The sequence below is a fragment of the Neomonachus schauinslandi genome, chromosome 14 (genome assembly GCF_002201575.2).
Source record: "Neomonachus schauinslandi chromosome 14, ASM220157v2, whole genome shotgun sequence".
NCBI classification, from domain to species: domain Eukaryota; kingdom Metazoa; phylum Chordata; class Mammalia; order Carnivora; family Phocidae; genus Neomonachus; species Neomonachus schauinslandi.
In genome coordinates this window covers 84,376,322-84,394,684 of record NC_058416.1, presented here as the reverse complement: position 1 = coordinate 84,394,684, position 18,363 = coordinate 84,376,322, and the positions used below count along the sequence as shown (strand labels likewise).

Below are 18,363 nucleotides of genomic sequence, written 5' to 3'. Positions count from 1 at the left end.
AAAAAAAAAAAAAAAAAAAAAAAGATTTCATTTACTGGGGCGCCTGGGTGGCTCAGTCGTTAAGCGTCTGCCTTCGGCTCAGGTCATGATCCCAGGGTCCTGGGATCGAGCCCCGCATCGGGCTCCTTGCTCCGCGGGAAGCCTGCTTCTCCCTCTCCCACTCCCCCTCCTTGTGTTCCCTCTCTCGCTGTGTCTCTCTGTCAAATAAAATAAAATCTTAAAAAAAAAAAAAGATTTTATTTACTTATTAGAGAAAGAGAGCGAGAGCACAAGCAGGAAGGAGAGGGAGAAGCGGACTCCACGCTGAGCAGGGAGCCTGATGTGGTGATCCCAGGACCCTGAGATCATGAACTGAGCCGAAGGCGGACGCTTAACTGACTGAGCCACCCAGGCGCCCCAATCATGTTCTTAATTGTTCATATTTCAGAGGGATTTTGGTGTGACAAAAGTATAGTTGAAATAGCACTTTTGTTCTTGTGTTCTATGATAAGATTTTACAGTTTAAATTTACATGAAAACACATATCTAAATCTGAGTCTTCTAAACTGGGCTTCTGAATTATGATAGAAAAGCAAACCAAAAAAAAAAAAAAAAAACCCTTGTTTTTAAGAAACTAGCTCATGTCACTTTATTGTATAAAATGAAGTGTCCTTTATTTCCTAAGTGCTTCTGTGTGTATTGTCCTGGTAGCATGAGTTCATTCAGCTCTGCAGCCTCCATACTGTACACATGGGGTTATGGAGCTTCATAGAAAATGAGCTATTGCCACAATAAAAATAAGTGGGAAGGAGGAGAGAAGTAATTTGTCTTATTTTACTCAGGGAATGTTTATGCAGTTCTGAAATGTGAGTTTATTCTTCCCAGGCTTTTACTATTAGCTCTGAGGCAGGACTACCTAATATTACTTTCTCAGCCAGCCATTTGAAATTTAGAATTCTGAGCACTCTGAAGAGCACTGCTGTGTCTGTGGAGTTGACTGACCGAGAGTCCTCATAACTCATGTGTCATGTGGGTTGTCTTCTGTGTCTTTGGTGCCCCTGCTGCTGCTTATTTATTCAGCACCTCAGTGATGCTGTTTCTCAGACTCTTGGATGGATGGGGGAGTGATCTTTTTTTTTTTTTTTTTTTTAAAAGGTTTTTTATTTATTTATTTGAGACAGAGAGAATGAGAGAGACAGAGAGCACATGAGAGGGGGGAGGGTCAGAGGGAGAAGCAGGCTCCCAGCCGAGCAGGGAGCCCGATGCGGGACTCGATCCCGGGACTCCAGGATCATGACCTGAGCCGAAGGCAGTCGCTTAACCAACTGAGCCACCCAGGCGCTGGGGGAGTGATCTTAAATAACGCCTGGTTGGAATAAGGGACAGTACTTCTGTTGCTGAGCTTCCATTTATAAGTTTGTTTTCTTAAATGAGAAATACTTTTTGTCATAGCAAAGATTATTTTTTCCAGCATATTTTTATACCTTTTAAACATTCATGCCTTTTTTCTGTAGATGTTCATTCTGGACAAAGTTGAAGGTGATGGTTGTTCCCTTAATGAGTTTACCATTACCGGATCAACATACGCCCCTCTTGGAGAAGTGTGAGTAAACCTGCCTTATCGTTGAAAGGATCCATTGTGGCAGTTTGGGACTTGGATAGATTTGTAGTATATCTAAAAAGTTTTCTGAATGTGGCTCATATTAGTTACTGGAGTAGTAATTTTTTTTTAATGCACTTAGAAAACACAGGTTATAGGTCAGATTTTTTTTTTCATCTTTATTTTTGGAGCCCAATTTTTCTTTTTTTCTTTTTTTTATTTTTTAAAGATTTTATTTATTTATTTATTTGACAGAGAGACAGCAAGAGAGGGAACACAAGCAAGGGGAGTGTGAGAGGGGAAGCAGGCTTCCCGCTGAGCAGGGAGCCCGACGCGGGGTTCGATCCCAAGACCCTGGGATCATGACCTGAGCCGAAGGCAGATGCTTAACGACTGAGCCACCCAGGTGCCCCTGGAGCCCAATTTTTCAAGTGGGGTTTCTGTTTGTTCTGTATTGATAACCTGTGGTGGAAGAATTGCATTAACTAAGAACTTCTGGTCTTTACTGATTGATTCCTGATATCGGAGATGCATTCTTTTGTTATCTCCAGCATCAGATTTCTAAGAGCCATCGCTCAAATTCTTTTGAATACTTGCCAAGGCTCTTGTCCACAAAATTATATTGTATAATTAAGTAAAAATCAATAGAGATGACCACACTGTGCTCTAAAAGTGTTTTCTTTTGATAGGCATAAAGATGATAAGCCAGTGAAATGTCATCAATATGATGGTCTTGTGGAATTGGCAACAATTTGTGCTCTTTGTAATGATTCTGCGTTGGATTACAATGAGGTAAGGCTTCTCATAAGTGAGAAAGTAGGCCTGGCTGTTCTAGTTCAAGGGTGGGGTGGGTGGAATGAAAATCCAGCCTTCCTTCCTCCCTTTGGAAAGTAAGGGTTCCTGATTTTATTTCCTCTTTCCATTTTATCCGAGTCAGTGTGACCCAGCCAAAGAAAGCGGAGAGCCTTTCCTATGTCCCCTGACTGAGCATTGCAGTCACTTTGCTAAGAGTCAGAGTGGACGTGGTGGCCCTTCTGCTCTGGTGCAGCTACAGTACATGAGGAAAACCCTAGAACAGGGCACGTTTTCCTGACAGAATAGGATATTGGTCTTTTTTTTTTTTTTTAAGATGGGGACTGTTACGTCCTTGACAAGCTGAGGGTTAGAGGGTTGTTTTGATGATCATGATACAAAATTTAACCAACAAAAATCCTTTTTTCCCCCTCCCTTGTTAGTGCTGGTTTCTATCTAAAATTAGACAAGCCAGTCCCCAGCAGAAACCCCATGTGAACTCTGTGAAATGGTAACAACACACAGTGACACATGTTCTTTGCAAGCTCTGTTTGAATACTGTGACTAGTGGGTTCTCATGGTTAAAGGAAATAAAAAAAACTACTTATTAGAATAGGATAACGTGCTTTGAGTATATTTTTATTATCTGCATCATGTGCTACAGAGTCAGATAAACATGGTCCCTAGAAGAATGATACAAAGAAGTTGTCCTCTGATGGAAAGTCTTTATTAATGAAAAACTTATTTACTACTTTTGCACTTTCTGTGCTTTTAACCAATACAGGCGAAGGGTGTGTATGAAAAAGTTGGAGAAGCTACGGAGACTGCTCTTACTTGCCTAGTAGAGAAGATGAACGTATTTGATACCGAATTGAAGGGTCTTTCTAAAGTAGAGCGAGCAAATGCCTGCAACTCGGTCAGTATTCAAGCTTGGTGTGTTGTCCATGCTGCCCTTTGCTTCCCCTGCTCGTAGACAGCTAAGGTATATGTATATGTACATTATCTCCTCAAACATGCGGCATCTCCTTCCCCACATTTGCTCTCAGGTCAAATGATCCGGCTGTCCGACCAGGAACATAGGTATCACTAGATATTTTCCCCACACAGTCACCGTGCCTCCAAGGTCTGTCTTCTCAGAGCCCCTGGTGCTGTGAGTGCACCGTCCTCGCTCCCGGCACACCCCAGCTCCTCCTCGAGCCGCAAGCCCCACCCCCTCTCCTGCGTTACCACTTTTCCGTCTAGTCTCCATGGATCTTTATCAGCATAGGACAAATAGTAGTATGGTTTTTATCTTAAAACTTTCTTTGGACTTTATTTCCCCCTTTAGCACCCTGCTTTTCTCTTTTAGTAAAATTTCTTAAAGCAGCCATTTTACTGTATTCTTTTTCTGTTTTCTCAAATCCACTCCACTCAAGCTCTTTAAGCATTTTGGTGAGCACACCAAATCTCAGGCTGTGAAAGGGGCTTCGAGACCATCCAGTCCAGTCTAGCACTTACAGTCAGGGAAACTGAGGCCTCCAGTGACTTGGCATAGTCTCACAGCGTGAGGCAGAACTGGACTCCTGCTCCTGCACCTTTCTTTGCGTCATTTGAGGAAGCAAAACTCACACTAGAATTAAGGATGTAGATCTCCGCTGAAGTGTACCAATTCACACCTCACCGCCAGCATCTCCTAGTCCCGAGGGTCTTGGGCAGGTCCTGTGGCATCCTGCCCTGACATACATGGCTGCCATAGGATGGGAGAAGTCCAGGCCCCTTATCTCCATTTTAGAGAGCTCACTCCCTGACTGGCGGTAAGGGTAGGGGGCGGTGCTGGTCCTTGCAAAGCTATACTGCCTGACCGCTCTATTATTAGTTGGTGTGACTAAGTCCCTAAAAGCAACCTGAAGACTTAGCTTCACAGAGATTGAGGGTTAAAATTGTTTGATTCTAGACCTATAACTACTTGATGAAGGGGAAACAAGTAGTATCATGGAGCTGAAAAGTGGTGTGTTAACTGTCATGATGACCACAAATAAGGGCACAGCCATCTGTTCTCTTACCTGCAGACTAAGCATTTTCTTGCTCCACGGCTGCCTTTGCCTCATTTTTTGTCCGCAGCTGAGCAGGGCATGAGGGGGGTGGGCGGGGTCAGAAATGACTGTCATGGGGCTCCTTCACTGAAAATTCCCAGATCCGAACTCATGCCAGTCCCCAGCCGCCAGAAAGGAGGAACCTGCTATAGTTCAGACGTGAAGTGGGCAGGACCCAGCTTTTGAAATAACTACCACTCTGGACCATTCTAATACTGGAAGAAATGGCTTTATTCTTTTCCTCCCCCCGAACCCCTGGATATATCTGGTGCCTAGGTCCACACCTTGTCAGAATCACTACAAGTGCCATCAGTTTTCCTAGAGCATTTGGTACAAATGCTTGATGGAAACTAAACACATAAGAAATATATATGAGTCAGATAATGCAGAATTCAGTGATGGTCTTTTTTCTGCTTGTGGCAGCTCTGGCTGAGAGGGTGGCTGTAATCTACCCAGCCTGGCGGAGAACCCACTGGCGTCAGTCCACTCATCACTGCCCACATTAGACGCTGAGGTTCTTGGGGATTTCTGTAATTATCATTAGCTCTGTGTCTGAGTGGGGGCTAGGGGAGAATCAGGGTCATTCAAATCAAGACAGAAAACCATAAGATTATTAAGTGGATACAGAAAAGGCATCTGATAAAACCTCTGTTCATGATAAAAACTCAGCAGACTTCACCTTCAAGCTGATGGTGCATTTACACAAAGCCTGTAGTGATGTTATACTTAATAGCAACAGAAGTTCTATCTTCCATGTTTCTATTCAGTATTATACTGGCAACCCCAGTCCATGCAATAAGGCAAGAAAAATCAAAGGTTTAAAAGTCAAAAAGGACACAGTATATGTTGTAGGTAATTTGATTGTATACACAGTCCAGATCCAAACAGCATCTGAATCTGAAAGGGTAATTTTCAGTCCTCATTTACCCAAGCTGTCAGTCTCTCCCTCCTTGAAAGATTCCTTCACTTGTTCTCCTCGCTCCCGGCCCTCTGCCGACTCCCTTGGCTGGATCTTCCACCTCCCACCAGGGGTGGGGAGGCCCCAGGACCCAGTCCTCAACCTATCCTGTTTGCAGTTACTCCCATGAGGTCTTCGGTCACCGTGCTGGAGTGTAATATGGTGGCCGCTGGCTCCCTGAAGCTCTTTAGAATAAAGAAAACAGCGGCTCTTCAAGTGCGTAGTAGCCACACTGGACAGCTACATGAGCAGCTCTGCCAGAACATTCCCACCACAGTAGGAACTTCTGTGAGGCAGCCGTGCTCTGGACCACCTATTTCTGCCCACAGTCGCCATCATCTCTTGGATTATTTGTACTGAGTGGTATACCTTGTCCCCCTTCAGCTCATTCTTAACACAACTGCCAGACCTTGAAACCCTCCCTTATCTTCCATTTTCACTTGTTATAAATGCCTTAAGGTGTTTTTTAACATCCTACAACCTCTTTCTCACCTCTTTCTCTTGCACGATTTTCTAACTCCTCGGCCTGGAGGCCCCTTGAACATGCCGGGTCATGCCAGCCTGCATTCTGCGCTCCCGGCTCACACAGCCTTCACGTTTTTACTCAGATGTTGCCTTCTGGCCATTTTATGTAAAGTTTTGATCTGAAAATTTGTGTATACAAATTTTCCATCCCCCTTCCCTGCCTTACTTAAAATTTTTTTCTCCATAGCACTTTGTTTACATTGCAGTGTGTCTTCCCAAACCAGAGGGCAAGTTTAAGCTTCATGAGGGGGAGAACTTACTTGTATTGTTCATTGTCCATTGCTAAACCCCCAGTGCCTGTCACATAATAGGTGCTGAGTGAATATTTGTTGAACAAGTGAGAAACAGAAATTGTCATCCAGTAATATCCCATGTGTGTTCTCCTGTAGGTCATTAAGCAGTTGATGAAAAAGGAATTTACTCTGGAGTTTTCACGTGATAGAAAATCGATGTCAGTTTATTGTACACCAAACAAACCAAGCCGGACGTCGATGAGCAAAATGTTTGTGAAGGCAAGTATGGCAGATTGCAATTGAGATGTTCTTTCCAGGATTGGCATCCTGGGTGAGCCCAGTAAATAAAATTGTTGACCTAGGGGCGCCTGGGTGGCTCAGTCGTTAAGCGTCTGCCTTCAGCTCAGGTCATGATCCCAGGGTCCTGGGATCGAGCCCCACATCGGGCTCCCTGCTCAGCGGGAAGCCTGCTTCTCCCTCTCCCACTCCCCCTGCTTGTGTTCCCTCTCTCGCTGTGTCTCTCTGTCAAATAAATAAATAAAATCTTTAAAAAAAAAAAATAAAATAAAATAAAATAAAATTGTTGACCTAAATCTGTAACATTTCCAGGGTGCTCCTGAAGGTGTCATTGACAGGTGCACCCACATTCGAGTTGGAAGCACTAAAGTTCCTATGACCCCAGGAGTCAAACAGAAGGTCATGTCTGTCATTCGGGAATGGGGTAGTGGCCGCGACACACTGCGGTGCCTGGCTCTGGCCACTCACGACAACCCACTGAGAAGAGAAGAAATGAACCTTGAGGACTCTGCCAACTTTATTAAATATGAGGTTAGCTAATGAAAAGTTTCTTCCCCCACACCCTGCACATTCATTGTGTTCAAACAGTACTCCTTCAGTAAAAGGTCAAATGAGTCTTGCTTTTGCCAAGAAAGGGGTGTGGTTATTTGTTTTTCTGCAGGCCAAGTGCATCACCGTTCCAATTTAGCCTGCTGCTTCCAACCTATGTGGTTAACAGTTTAATACAAGTCTGTTACTTTCAAGATAGAATAATTAAGACTTAAGCTAAATAAACTTGTAAAGCCTATTTTGCAACTCCTCTGTAAATTAAGATGTTTGAACAATTGGGAATGTTTTTAAAACATTCGTGAGTTATTAAAGGTCAAAATATCCAAGTTGAGAGATTCCTTTCACTTGTCTGCTCATAGAATTCTTTCTTACCAGGTATGTGACTTCCTGAAGCACTGCCTGAAAGGAATAAGGAATAACGTGGGTACTGTGGGCCCCTAGAGTGGCCGGTAGCAAAATGCTCTTATTCCTTGGTATGTTTTTCTCTTCATTTCAAAGGATTATCATCATGAAAGTTAAAGGATGATTTGGTTACCAGAATGTAGTGCTATTTTTCATCCTTTCCAGTTAATTGGAATTAATACTATTCCTTATTGGATTTATATCTCTATGAATATTAATCTTAGGTAAGAGTCACAGTTACAGAATTTATTATAGGAAAATGCAGAGACTTTTGCTCTTAATGTATAACTGGCCCTGTTCTACACCACGGGAAAAACTAGAATTTCCTGTTTGAACTAAGGTGATTCTTTTGCTGTAGACCAATCTGACTTTCGTTGGCTGCGTGGGCATGCTGGACCCTCCAAGAATTGAAGTGGCCTCTTCTGTGAAGCTGTGCCGGCAGGCAGGCATCCGGGTTATCATGATCACTGGGGACAACAAGGGCACTGCTGTGGCCATCTGTCGGCGTATTGGCATCTTCGGGCAGGACGAGGATGTGACGTCGAAAGCTTTTACGGGTCGGGAGTTTGATGAGCTCAGTCCTTCAGCCCAGAGAGATGCCTGTTTGAATGCCCGATGTTTCGCTCGAGTTGAACCTTCCCACAAGTCAAAAATTGTAGAATTTCTTCAGTCTTTTGATGAGATAACGGCTATGGTGAGTACCTGTGGACTCTCACTATGCAGACAGAGCAGGTTGTAATTTTGACTGTTAAATTTTTAGTAACCGCTCCCAGATTTAGAATATCTTGATTTTTGTCACAATCAGGGCTGTTTCTGTAGGCTTCTGTTGACCCGTAGTTGGTATGACCTGCAGGGAAGATTCTAGAGTAGTTTAAGAAGTAGAAGTATGCCTTCTGAATCACTTGTGGGGAAATATTTGGTGACATCTAGTCTTTATCTTGGTTAAAGTGTACATGTTTCTTTGTGTTTTAAGATTTTATTTGAGAGAGCGAGAATGAGCCAGGGGGAGGGGCAGAGGGAGAGGGAGAAGCAGACTCCCCACTGAATAGGAAGCCTGATTCTGGACTCGATCCCAGAACCCTGGGATCATAACCTGAGCAGAAGGCAGACGCTTGACTGACTGAGCCACCCAGGCACCCCAAAAGTGTACATGTTTCTATCTATCTCAAGTTTCTAAAAATTGATTCAGGGTTAACTCCTTTGTGTTCTCTAACCCTACCTGAAATTAGATGTACTGGTCAAGCATTAAGAGCTGCCCATGTGCGAGGCATTTCCAGGATTCTTCCCCTAGTGTGAATCTTCACCCAGACACATTCACATTGTGCCATATTTGCTTTCTGTTGCTTGTCTGTAAAACTTTAAGAAACAAAGGTGTTATGTGAAAGCAGATATTATAGGTATAACTCCCTTCCCCCTTCCTTCCTCTCTTCCTCTCCCAGAGGTTCGGAACCACTGTTCTGAATTCAGTGTTGGGTGTTCAATGTTGGGAATGATAGCTTTGTATCTGTAGACAGTATCTGGTCTTTTTGCATGTTTGTGACCTTCGTAAATATTACGGTTTCCATCTTTTTGCAGTCTGCACCTGTTCTACTTGAGCTTTCTCTGTGTGGATACAAGTGCTGCATCTTAACTGTCATGTGGGTGGTTTTTTATTTTGTTTGGTAAAAACATAATAATACAGATGAATTTTGAAGTCCTCTTTGTTCCACTTCCCTCTGAAGTCTCTTCGGCTCATTGGGCAATTTTACGTTTCCCAGGTGAAGTGTGTTTTGTGATGCCACTTTGTAAAAATGAAAATTCTGTGTCTGTGCCCAGAGGGCCATGGCTGCATTCGTTCCCTTGCTTCAGGATGGCTGAGCCTTTGTCGGGGGGGTGTGTGTGAGGTGGTGGCAGGTGTGCATAAACCAGCCCTTGCGTTCCCTTTCAGACTGGGGACGGTGTGAATGATGCTCCTGCCCTGAAGAAATCAGAGATCGGCATTGCCATGGGCTCTGGCACTGCAGTGGCTAAAACGGCGTCTGAGATGGTCCTGGCTGACGACAACTTCTCCACCATTGTGGCTGCGGTGGAGGAGGGGCGGGCCATCTACAACAATATGAAGCAGTTTATCCGCTACCTCATCTCGTCGAATGTGGGGGAAGTTGTCTGGTGGGTGCTTGAGAAAGATCACTTGTAGTCCTTTGTCTAAAATCAGGGCTTAGGATGACCAGTTTTCCAGATTTGTGGTTCATATGGCAGCAGCTTTGGTCTTCGTGCATAAGGAGGAAGGTAGAGGTTGTTCCGGCCCTTGGAAGGGCTGTCCTGCAGCTGCCCTCATGTGTAAAGCATGTCCTTGAACATAGAAATGAGTTTAACTACATAAAGTAACGTAAAATTCTTGGCCTTCTAACATTGTACTTTAACTCAAAATTAGGTATAACGAATGTTTTTATGGTGGCCAAAAAGTTACTTCAAGCAGTCATTGTTACTGTCCATTGATTTTTATGGAGAAGGAGAGGGTGCTGATGCTATGTAAGTAGTGGCCAAAATAATTGGGGGTCTTTCTCTTTCTTCGGGTGGAAACAGTATCTTCCTGACAGCAGCCCTTGGATTTCCTGAGGCTTTAATTCCTGTCCAGCTGCTCTGGGTCAATCTGGTGACAGACGGTCTGCCCGCCACTGCCCTGGGGTTCAACCCTCCCGATCTGGACATCATGAATAAACCACCCCGGAACCCGAAGGAACCTCTGATCAGCGGATGGCTCTTTTTCCGTTATCTGGCCATTGGCTGTGAGTATAGTTTTTATATCGTTGACTTTGAAACAAAACGTTCATGAGCCAACATTTTTGTAAATTCATTCTTTAAAAGCACATTTTTTCTTTTCTGTCCCTGTGTTAGGGTAACGGAAGATGGAGTTTAATAAACTATATACCCAGTTTACAGGAAAGTTGGTCCCTTGTTTTAGTTATCCCTGTCCATTCCTTGGGCCTTTGTGAATGAGGTTTTCAGATTTAACCTAAGGGCAAAAGGATACAGGGGTGAGTAAGGGTCAGGCCTTCCATCACCAAGCTATGAAACTAAGCCCCCCTCCCACTAAAGTAGAGGGGGGAGCTCTGCATTCATCTACAGTGCGTGGGAGCCACATGGGAGCCCCGGCCACAGGTCGGGTTCCTCATATGTCGTCTCCCTCATATGTCGTCTCTGGCCCTCCTGCTCCCGCCCGGCTGCCAGTTCTTGTCCTCACTTTAGACCTTAGGAAAGTGAGGCCAGAGAGTTAAAATAACTGCCCTGGGGTTCAACAGGAAGGTGGTTTTTTGTTTGCTTTTTTAGTATGTTCACATGATTTAAAATTCCAGAAGCACACAGTGGCATAAAGTGAGAAGGTTCTCAGCCAGTCAGTTCCCCTCCAATACTGAATTTCTCTTGTGCCTTCCAGATATACTCTAGCAAATAGATCTATCCTGTGCATATATTTTTCCTAAGCGTTGGTGTGCTATACACACACACGTGCTGAACCCTGCATTTCTCCCTATTTGTTGGGAATCACCACGTCAGTACGTGTGTGGCTGCCCTGTCCCTGTCCCCTTGTAATTGCCGGCTTCGAGGGAGTGTGCGCTTGTATCTTCTGGTAGATGCTGCCACACTGGGACCGTCTTCGTGGTGTCCCTGTGTTCTCCATTACCCTGTTGCTTTGTAATAAACTTGCTCAATTCAAAACTATTTGGTTGGGGGCAGGGGGGCGGGGGAGGTGGTCCCAGAATCGGCTTTGGGCTTTGCCACGTCGCTTGCGTTCTGCACTGACCACGCTGGCAGCATTTCCACGTAACGGTTCTGCCAGGCCTTTGGAGCAAGTAGGTGTCTAACGGGGAGCATCAGTTTTCCTAAAAGTCCTGGGGGGTGTGCTCTGGCCCTGCAGCACAGTGAGGCGCTATGTGGAGGACACGTACCTGCAGCTGTAAAGCGTTAGCCTCCAGTTTGAGAGGGGCTTGGCTAGCGTGAAAGTCCAGCCAATTCCAGTAGGTGCTCCTCCTCCCACGCTCTGGAAGAAGAGTTGCCCAGTTTTTCTGTACACACACCCACCCCTCTGCTTGCAGAAAGCCTCCATCTAGCTGCTTTGGCCGATGGGAGTGAGCACTTGCCAGTGGCAGCCCAGGCTCTCCTGTACCGTCGTCCTGCCCTGTCTCCTCTTGGCTGGACACTGGCCTGCGAGGCAGGACCTGCAGGGAAAGCTGTGGGCTGCAAACCCCGCCTGTGTCTCTTCCCAGGTTACGTTGGCGCTGCTACCGTGGGTGCTGCTGCGTGGTGGTTCATTGCTGCCGACGGAGGTCCGAGAGTGACCTTCTACCAGCTGGTATGTATCTGCCTTTTCTCCTCTGCCTTAGAGGCAAAGCATTAAAAGGTTGTCCTTGAGCGTTCTGTGGTTTGGGTGGCTGCCAAATAATCTTAACACTCAAATAATTAGCAGTGGCCTCTAAGAGGATTCTGAAGGACCAGGGCTTCTCTGGGAGATGGAGGGAGATCTTGTGTGGGTCTGTGTCCTGGGCTTCCTGTGGAACGGGGACATGGACCTTGGAAATGTACTTGGCTGATGAAGAACTTGCTTGGACGTTTGTTGCAGAGCCACTTCCTACAGTGTAAAGATGACAACCCGGACTTTGAAGGAGTGGATTGTGCAATCTTTGAGTCCCCATACCCGATGACAATGGCGCTGTCTGTTCTAGTAACCATAGAGATGTGTAACGCCCTCAACAGGTCAGTGAGTCCTCGACGAGCTGGGGCAAGAGCTCCGCCAGCCAGCACGCCGGGGAACTGGGTGTCGTGGTTGTTGGAGGTTTGCAGGAAAGCTCCTCCCTCCCAGAAAGAAAGGAGAACAAGCAGCACCGGTTTTAAAAGCTTCAGTCGTCATCACCTCCAGGAAGTAGTGGGAGTGCTTAACCACATGTTCCTTATGAGACAGCGGGGGCCAAAAATAGGGCCTCTCGTGCCCCTGTGTGCCATTGTCCCCAGGGAAGGCACTCTTGCCCTTTAGCAGTGAGACCAATGGTATCATCCAATTAAGCCAGTGACAAAAATGGAAATTTCAAAATAGCGTCAGTGTCAAGGGCAATTGAGAGCAGCTTTGAGTCCATTGAAATGGAGTCTGCTGTGCTGAAGCCTAGATTTAAAATTGGAAGTTTGTCCTACATCTGAACATTCTTCCTTTAACTTTGCCACAATAGAAACGTCACTAAGTGGAAGTAGGTCAGCGGGCAACACCAGGTTAGCCACTGCCCGACTGAAGCATCGTTCGAACGGTCGTGGTCGCTCGTTATAAGGGCCTTTGCCTTTCGGGTGGGCGTATTTCATGTACCTCTCGTCGTTCTGCAGCTTGTCTGAAAACCAGTCCCTGCTGAGGATGCCGCCCTGGGAGAACATCTGGCTCGTGGGCTCCATTTGCCTGTCCATGTCGCTCCACTTCCTCATCCTCTACGTGGAACCTTTGCCAGTAAGCGTTGGGGGGACCAGGACCGAGGCTGGGGCCTCGCTGCCTGTCCCGCAAGTCTGGGGACTTGACAGAGCTTCTTTGTATTTCAGCTTATTTTCCAGATCACACCGCTGAATTTGACCCAGTGGCTGATGGTGCTGAAAATCTCCTTGCCTGTGATTCTAATGGACGAGACACTCAAGTTCGTGGCCCGCAACTACCTGGAACCTGGTAAAGAGTGTGTGCAGCCTGCCACCAAATCCTGCTCGTTCTCGGCATGCACCGATGGGATTTCCTGGCCGTTTGTGCTGCTCATAATGCCCCTGGTGATCTGGGTCTATAGCACAGACACTAACTTTAGTGATATGTTCTGGTCTTGACTGACAGTTTTACATAAAGAAGATGTTTAACTTAATCAATTAATTTTTTTATTGTTTAAAGCAACTGTCTATTTCTGCTGAATTTTCACATGAACATATTGGCTGGTGAAGGAGATTTCATACTCTAGATTTTGTTTTGCTTTTCTGACTCCAGTGGGGCAAGATTTTCCTTTTTTATACACATAAAGTGTCCATTGACATGTACAGAGAACTAACACTATTTTATGCAAATATTTTTTTGTAGATGAAAAAGCATGTACAGTGTTCTGTTTAATAACTCATCCTTGTATAAAAAAATAGTTGAGCCAGCAGACATTGTCAGCAAATTAATTGGCAGCAGATTTTAGGAAATGAATGTGTGTGGTTTTTTTCTAAAACTAAAGAGCATGTATTATGTCTTTTGCATGATCATCTGGATTTAATCTGAGATCACAGTCTAATTTTTATTCATAAGCCAATTTTTCTGCACTGAGCAGAGTACTGCTACCTCAGTCAGTATTTTTTGGTTTGCCACTCCCCTCACCCTCCGGCCCCCGTTCACTCCCACCCCCGCTCCCGGCCCCGCTCGGCTGCTTCTCCCGTAGGGTTCCGATGGTTCTGTTTACATCAGTCTTAACAAGAGGTATGCCTGTTCTCGCTTGTGCAGAAAACATTGTTCCAGATTCAATCGACTGGGTTCATGTCCCCCCACGTAGTTTTTAAGGTTATTTATTTAAATGTCTAATGTATTTTATTGTTAACAGACATTGTTTTGCCAACATTGCCTATTTCAGTGGCACTTCACAATCTAGTTTAAAAAGGAAAATAAAACATTTTAAATGGACAGAAAAATAACTGTCTTGTTTTTAACTTTTAAGTGGCTTAGCTTGAACTATCAAACAGATGTGTCCAATTTTCTCTTAAGTTCTTAGCTCAGAACTTGAGTTTTACTGTGCTCGAGGGGAAGGAGGATTGTGTTCTGCTGCAGAGGTAGTTGTAGGAATTAATACATAGGCACCCGCTGTCACCCATGATACTTTTTTGCAAGTTTCTGCTGGCCTGTTTTAGCCTGGTGTAGAGAATATAAGGGGGAGTGTGTGTGTGTGTGTGTGTGTGTGTATGTGTTTTTGTAAAAATCTGTAAATAGCACATGACCAAATGAACATATGTACAGAACTATTTTTATTTGAATGTGGCACTAACCAACACCATGGTTACTATGATAAATGTTTGCGCATGTTCGAGATCAGTCTTACCAACCGTGTGTAAGTCATTAACTGTCCTAACTATGGTGTTTTCCTCCAATGCCTTCCAACATCCATCAACTAACGTGAGTATTCCCTGGAATCCTGATGCTTTAGCCTAAGGGTGACTGCCACCGAGCGAGCTAGCTGGGACACTAACGAAAACATCCCGTGTGTCATGTACTGCTGTGCTATGTGTCTCCGAGAGCAGCAAGCGTACGATGCGTGGTACCTGTGCACACGTGGGGTGGGTTAGATGCCCGCAGACTCCATGCACGGCCTTGGACAGTGGCTCAGCCAGATGTTGAGGAGGGCCTGGTGGGAGAGAAACTCGTTTTGCTTTGGTCCAACTGACAGGCTGAGGGAATGCTGCCTTTGTTAATGCCAAGGTGAGGAGTCTCAAAAACTCAGGGTTCTCTGGTGGTTACTAGCTGCAAGGACTCCTCCCTGAGCCTTGCTACCGTGTTTGTTAACAAGTAAAAACCTAGTGAAAGCAAATAATTGAGCAGTGAATTCATATATCCATAGGTTTGTCTCTTTCACCTTCTGGGTCATATCCTTTGCAGCTGAGACTTGTCTTCTCTTTCTCCAGGGTATGAGAAAGCGCAGTTAGTAGGGCATGGTTCTCCTAGCAACCAGCCGACCAGTCATGAGCCAGGGTGAGGGAGGCCTAGGCAGCAGCTCCTTCCCTGTGAGGCCCTGACCTTTCTTGTGAAGGGACTGGGGCCGGCCCCAAGATGTGCTATAAAGGCTCAGTGCTTGGGGAAAAGTTAATGGATATTACGCAGGGCAAGGTGCTGCCAACTTCCCAGGTCTGAGTATAAGGGGATGGAAGTCCCGGCCTGACTCATCGAGGTCTCTGAGGAAGGGAGGTTGGTTTGTTTGGCAGAGAATATAGGGGGGAGGAGGGTAGGTTTTTGCCGATTTTGGCGTAAAAAGAAGCGGGTTGAGTGGTCGAATGCAAGGAGTGCACCTTGGCTGCAAACCAAGACAGGATGTCTGAGCTTGTTGGGTGTGCTATTCAGTGGAAACCAGACTTACCAGTCAACTTTTCCTGATCTGGTTCCTTGATGGAGTGGCCTTTACAAAAGAAGCGGAATGTGGTTTGCTGCTGTCGGAGACGTGCACAGCCCCAGCTGGGCCTGGGCCTGGGCCGGCTCTTGTCTTGTGGTTTCTCAGCTTCGGGCCTGTCCAGCCCATAGAGGTGGTTTAGGCATCCCCTTCCCTCAGCCCGGGCCGCTGGGAGCATCTCCTCGTCAGCTCTGATCCAGGCTCTGCTGCTGAGAAACAGGCCCCCATGAGCCCCTGTCCTCAGCCACTTACTGCTGTGGGCACATCCCTGGCCTCAGGCCTCCTGTCCCAGACCTAGCCTCACCCAGCACCTGCAGGAAGGCACAGGCGGCCTCTGCTTTTGCCGCCGTCAGGACTAGACAGGGTGGTGTCGTGTTCAGACTCACCAAAACTTGTTCGTGTCCTCACCGACGGGCAGGTAGGCCTTGCACAGCTGCTTTGATAGGGCTTTGCCTGGAAGGTGGCGGTCTCACACGTCCCCCAGCTGGGATCCCACTCCAGCGGCTCATTCTTCATCTGCATAGCACACGTGGCACATTGTGCAGAGCGAGCTGGGTGAGCTCCCAAACAAGCAAGGCCAGTGCCAGCCCCCAACAAGCAGCTGCTGCTACCACGCCACCCTCAGACCGGGCCTCGGCCCCCTGAATGTCCTGGAGGTGGTAGACCTCAGGAATAGGAGACCACAAGCACTAGCTCAGTGTCCGTGAAGCACCTACCCACCGCCGGAGCGGTCTGCAGTGCCCGTGGGCTAAGGCAGCCCTTTTAATGTCACCACCAATTTTGTCAAAGCCACCACCGTGCAGCTAACAGCGACGGTAATCCCCAGCCTGCCTGCTTCAAAGAGGTGGGTGAGGGCCGCAGCTCCCCTTCTAGGACCAGGCAGGGCTAGGCCCCCTGGGAGGGAAGGGAAGGGAAGGGAAAGGGAGGAGCCCGAGGCTTCGCACTGGGCCACACTGCTCACCTCTGCTTCACCTTCCTTACCATCTGCACTGCTAACCGGGAACTTCCCTCCTCTTGCCCATCTCCCTTCTGTTACATCTGAAGCGATTACATGTCTGCCTGGTGGGGTTCTTCTGTGAGCCAGGGTGACAGGAAGGGCCCATGTCGCCAAGCGAGTGCTTCTAGCTGCTACCCTGTGTAGGCAGCGCCTCAGGGACAGTTAATTAGAAATGCTGGTCTTGAAATCTTAAAAGGTCAAACTGAATATTCCTTCTCACTATTCCTTGTCACTATTAATCTTAAATAGTTATTCTAACATTTCTTCCCGTATTTCATAAAGCTGATTTCCTCTCTCTTTCCTTTTCAGCAATACTGGAGTAACCGCTTCCTAAACCATTTTGCAGAAATATAAGGGTGTTCGGTTGCGTGCATGTGCGTTTTTAGCAACACATCTACCAGCCCTCTGCATGATTGATGTTGGGGGAAAAAGAAAAGTAGGAAAAAAAGTCCCCAACTCATTGTGTGTTATGTGGAGGAAACGTGTATTACCAATGGGGTTTAGCTTTTAAATCAAAATAATTACAAATGTACAATTTAGCTTAATGAATCAGAAAGCCTCTCCAGAGAACTTTGGTTTCTTTGCTGCAAGAAGAATGAGGTTCTGAAACCTTATCTAAGAACTTAGAAGCCATCAGCCAAGTCTCCCATGTTTCTCTGTGCAAAATGTCATAGCCTATATAAATGTACCATATTCAATTGTAATGCATGCCTTCAGTTGTAAGTAGCCAGATTGCTCTATGGTGTCATTTAAACATGCTACTTTTTAATTGGCCCTGTACAGTTTGCTTATTTATAAATTTATTGAAAACACTACAGGTGTTGAAAGGTTAGAATGTAGGCCTCCAGTTCATAACTTGTTATTTTTTTGAGTGTGCAAACAGCTATTTTGCACTGTATTAAATGTAACTTATTTAATGAAATCAGAAGCAGTAGACAGATGTTGGTGCAATACGAATATTGTGATGCATTTATCTTAATAAAATGCTAAACTTCATTTATCACAACGCATGTTTGACTTTAGACTGTAAATAGAGAACAGTTGTCTATTTCTGTGCTGGTAACAACAAGCATTGCACAGACATGGTTTCAGGTAAATAAATCTATTCTACGATAAGTTCACAGTGTGGTGCCAACTGTTTTCCGGCGGGAGGGGTGGGCGGTGGGCACTGAGCGCCTCCAGCCCTGCACCCCGAAGAGTTTTTACCTTCCGGTGGGGGGAAGGTCTTAGACTTGACTTTCTGGGGACAAGGTCTGCTCGTGTGTCACATGACTCAAGTGTGGGGAGAGCTGAGTGGCTTGTCACTGGGTTTTCAGAGATAATCAGATTTTAAAAGTTGTCAGCAGCTTGGAGGTTGTACCGATGGAGAGATGCTTCTCATACTGTTCAGATGGAAAATGTAAAATTCTGCACTCCTAGTGTGAATAGATAAAAGTGAACTGGAGTGGCTGCCGCAGATAGCAGAATTCCTCCATTTGATGGTTATTTAGTGCTTATCTATCAGGCATGGGTTTGGTGTGGGGCATTTGTCTCTTTTCCAAATTACTGAAGATGATTCTTTTATCATTAAAAAAAAAAAAAGCACTGAGGCAAGGATAGATGATTCTATAAACCTAATGACAAAAAACACAAGTCCTAGCAACTACAGAGATGGAAGAAATATTTGATAAAAATCTGATAAACTAACATCCATTCCTGACGTAAAGAAAAAAGCATAATTCCCATTTAATAACTCACTGAAAAATGAACCAGGAGTATTGACACAACCAGAATCCCACTTACCGTACGCTAGTGCCCACCACTCATCACTGTCGACAGTCTCTGCAATCCAGCAACCGTTGG

General features: G+C 45.7%; 1 protein-coding gene across 3 annotated transcripts in view; it reads left to right on the top strand.

Moving 5' to 3' along the window:
* ATP2A2 (ATPase sarcoplasmic/endoplasmic reticulum Ca2+ transporting 2) overlaps positions 1-17,637 on the top strand; it is a 58,971-nt gene extending 41,334 nt beyond the window's left edge. Inside the window, exons 9-21 of one of the 3 annotated variants that reach the window (XM_044921314.1) lie at positions 1,494-1,582; positions 2,269-2,371; positions 3,156-3,287; positions 6,316-6,438; positions 6,769-6,987; positions 7,766-8,101; positions 9,335-9,555; positions 9,973-10,175; positions 11,652-11,737; positions 12,005-12,138; positions 12,754-12,871; positions 12,961-13,081; positions 16,831-17,637. In XM_044921314.1, coding sequence (XP_044777249.1) covers positions 1,494-1,582; positions 2,269-2,371; positions 3,156-3,287; positions 6,316-6,438; positions 6,769-6,987; positions 7,766-8,101; positions 9,335-9,555; positions 9,973-10,175; positions 11,652-11,737; positions 12,005-12,138; positions 12,754-12,871; positions 12,961-13,081; positions 16,831-16,844 — 1,899 coding nt within the window. In that variant the 3' untranslated portion in view covers positions 16,845-17,637. Of the gene's footprint in view, positions 1-1,493; positions 1,583-2,268; positions 2,396-3,155; positions 3,288-6,315; positions 6,439-6,768; positions 6,988-7,765; positions 8,102-9,334; positions 9,556-9,972; positions 10,176-11,651; positions 11,738-12,004; positions 12,139-12,753; positions 12,872-12,960 lie in introns of all 3 variants that reach the window. The other 2 variants (XM_021698698.2, XM_044921312.1) reach the window with 2 other exon arrangements.
* The last annotated feature ends 726 nt before the right edge of the window (positions 17,638-18,363 follow it).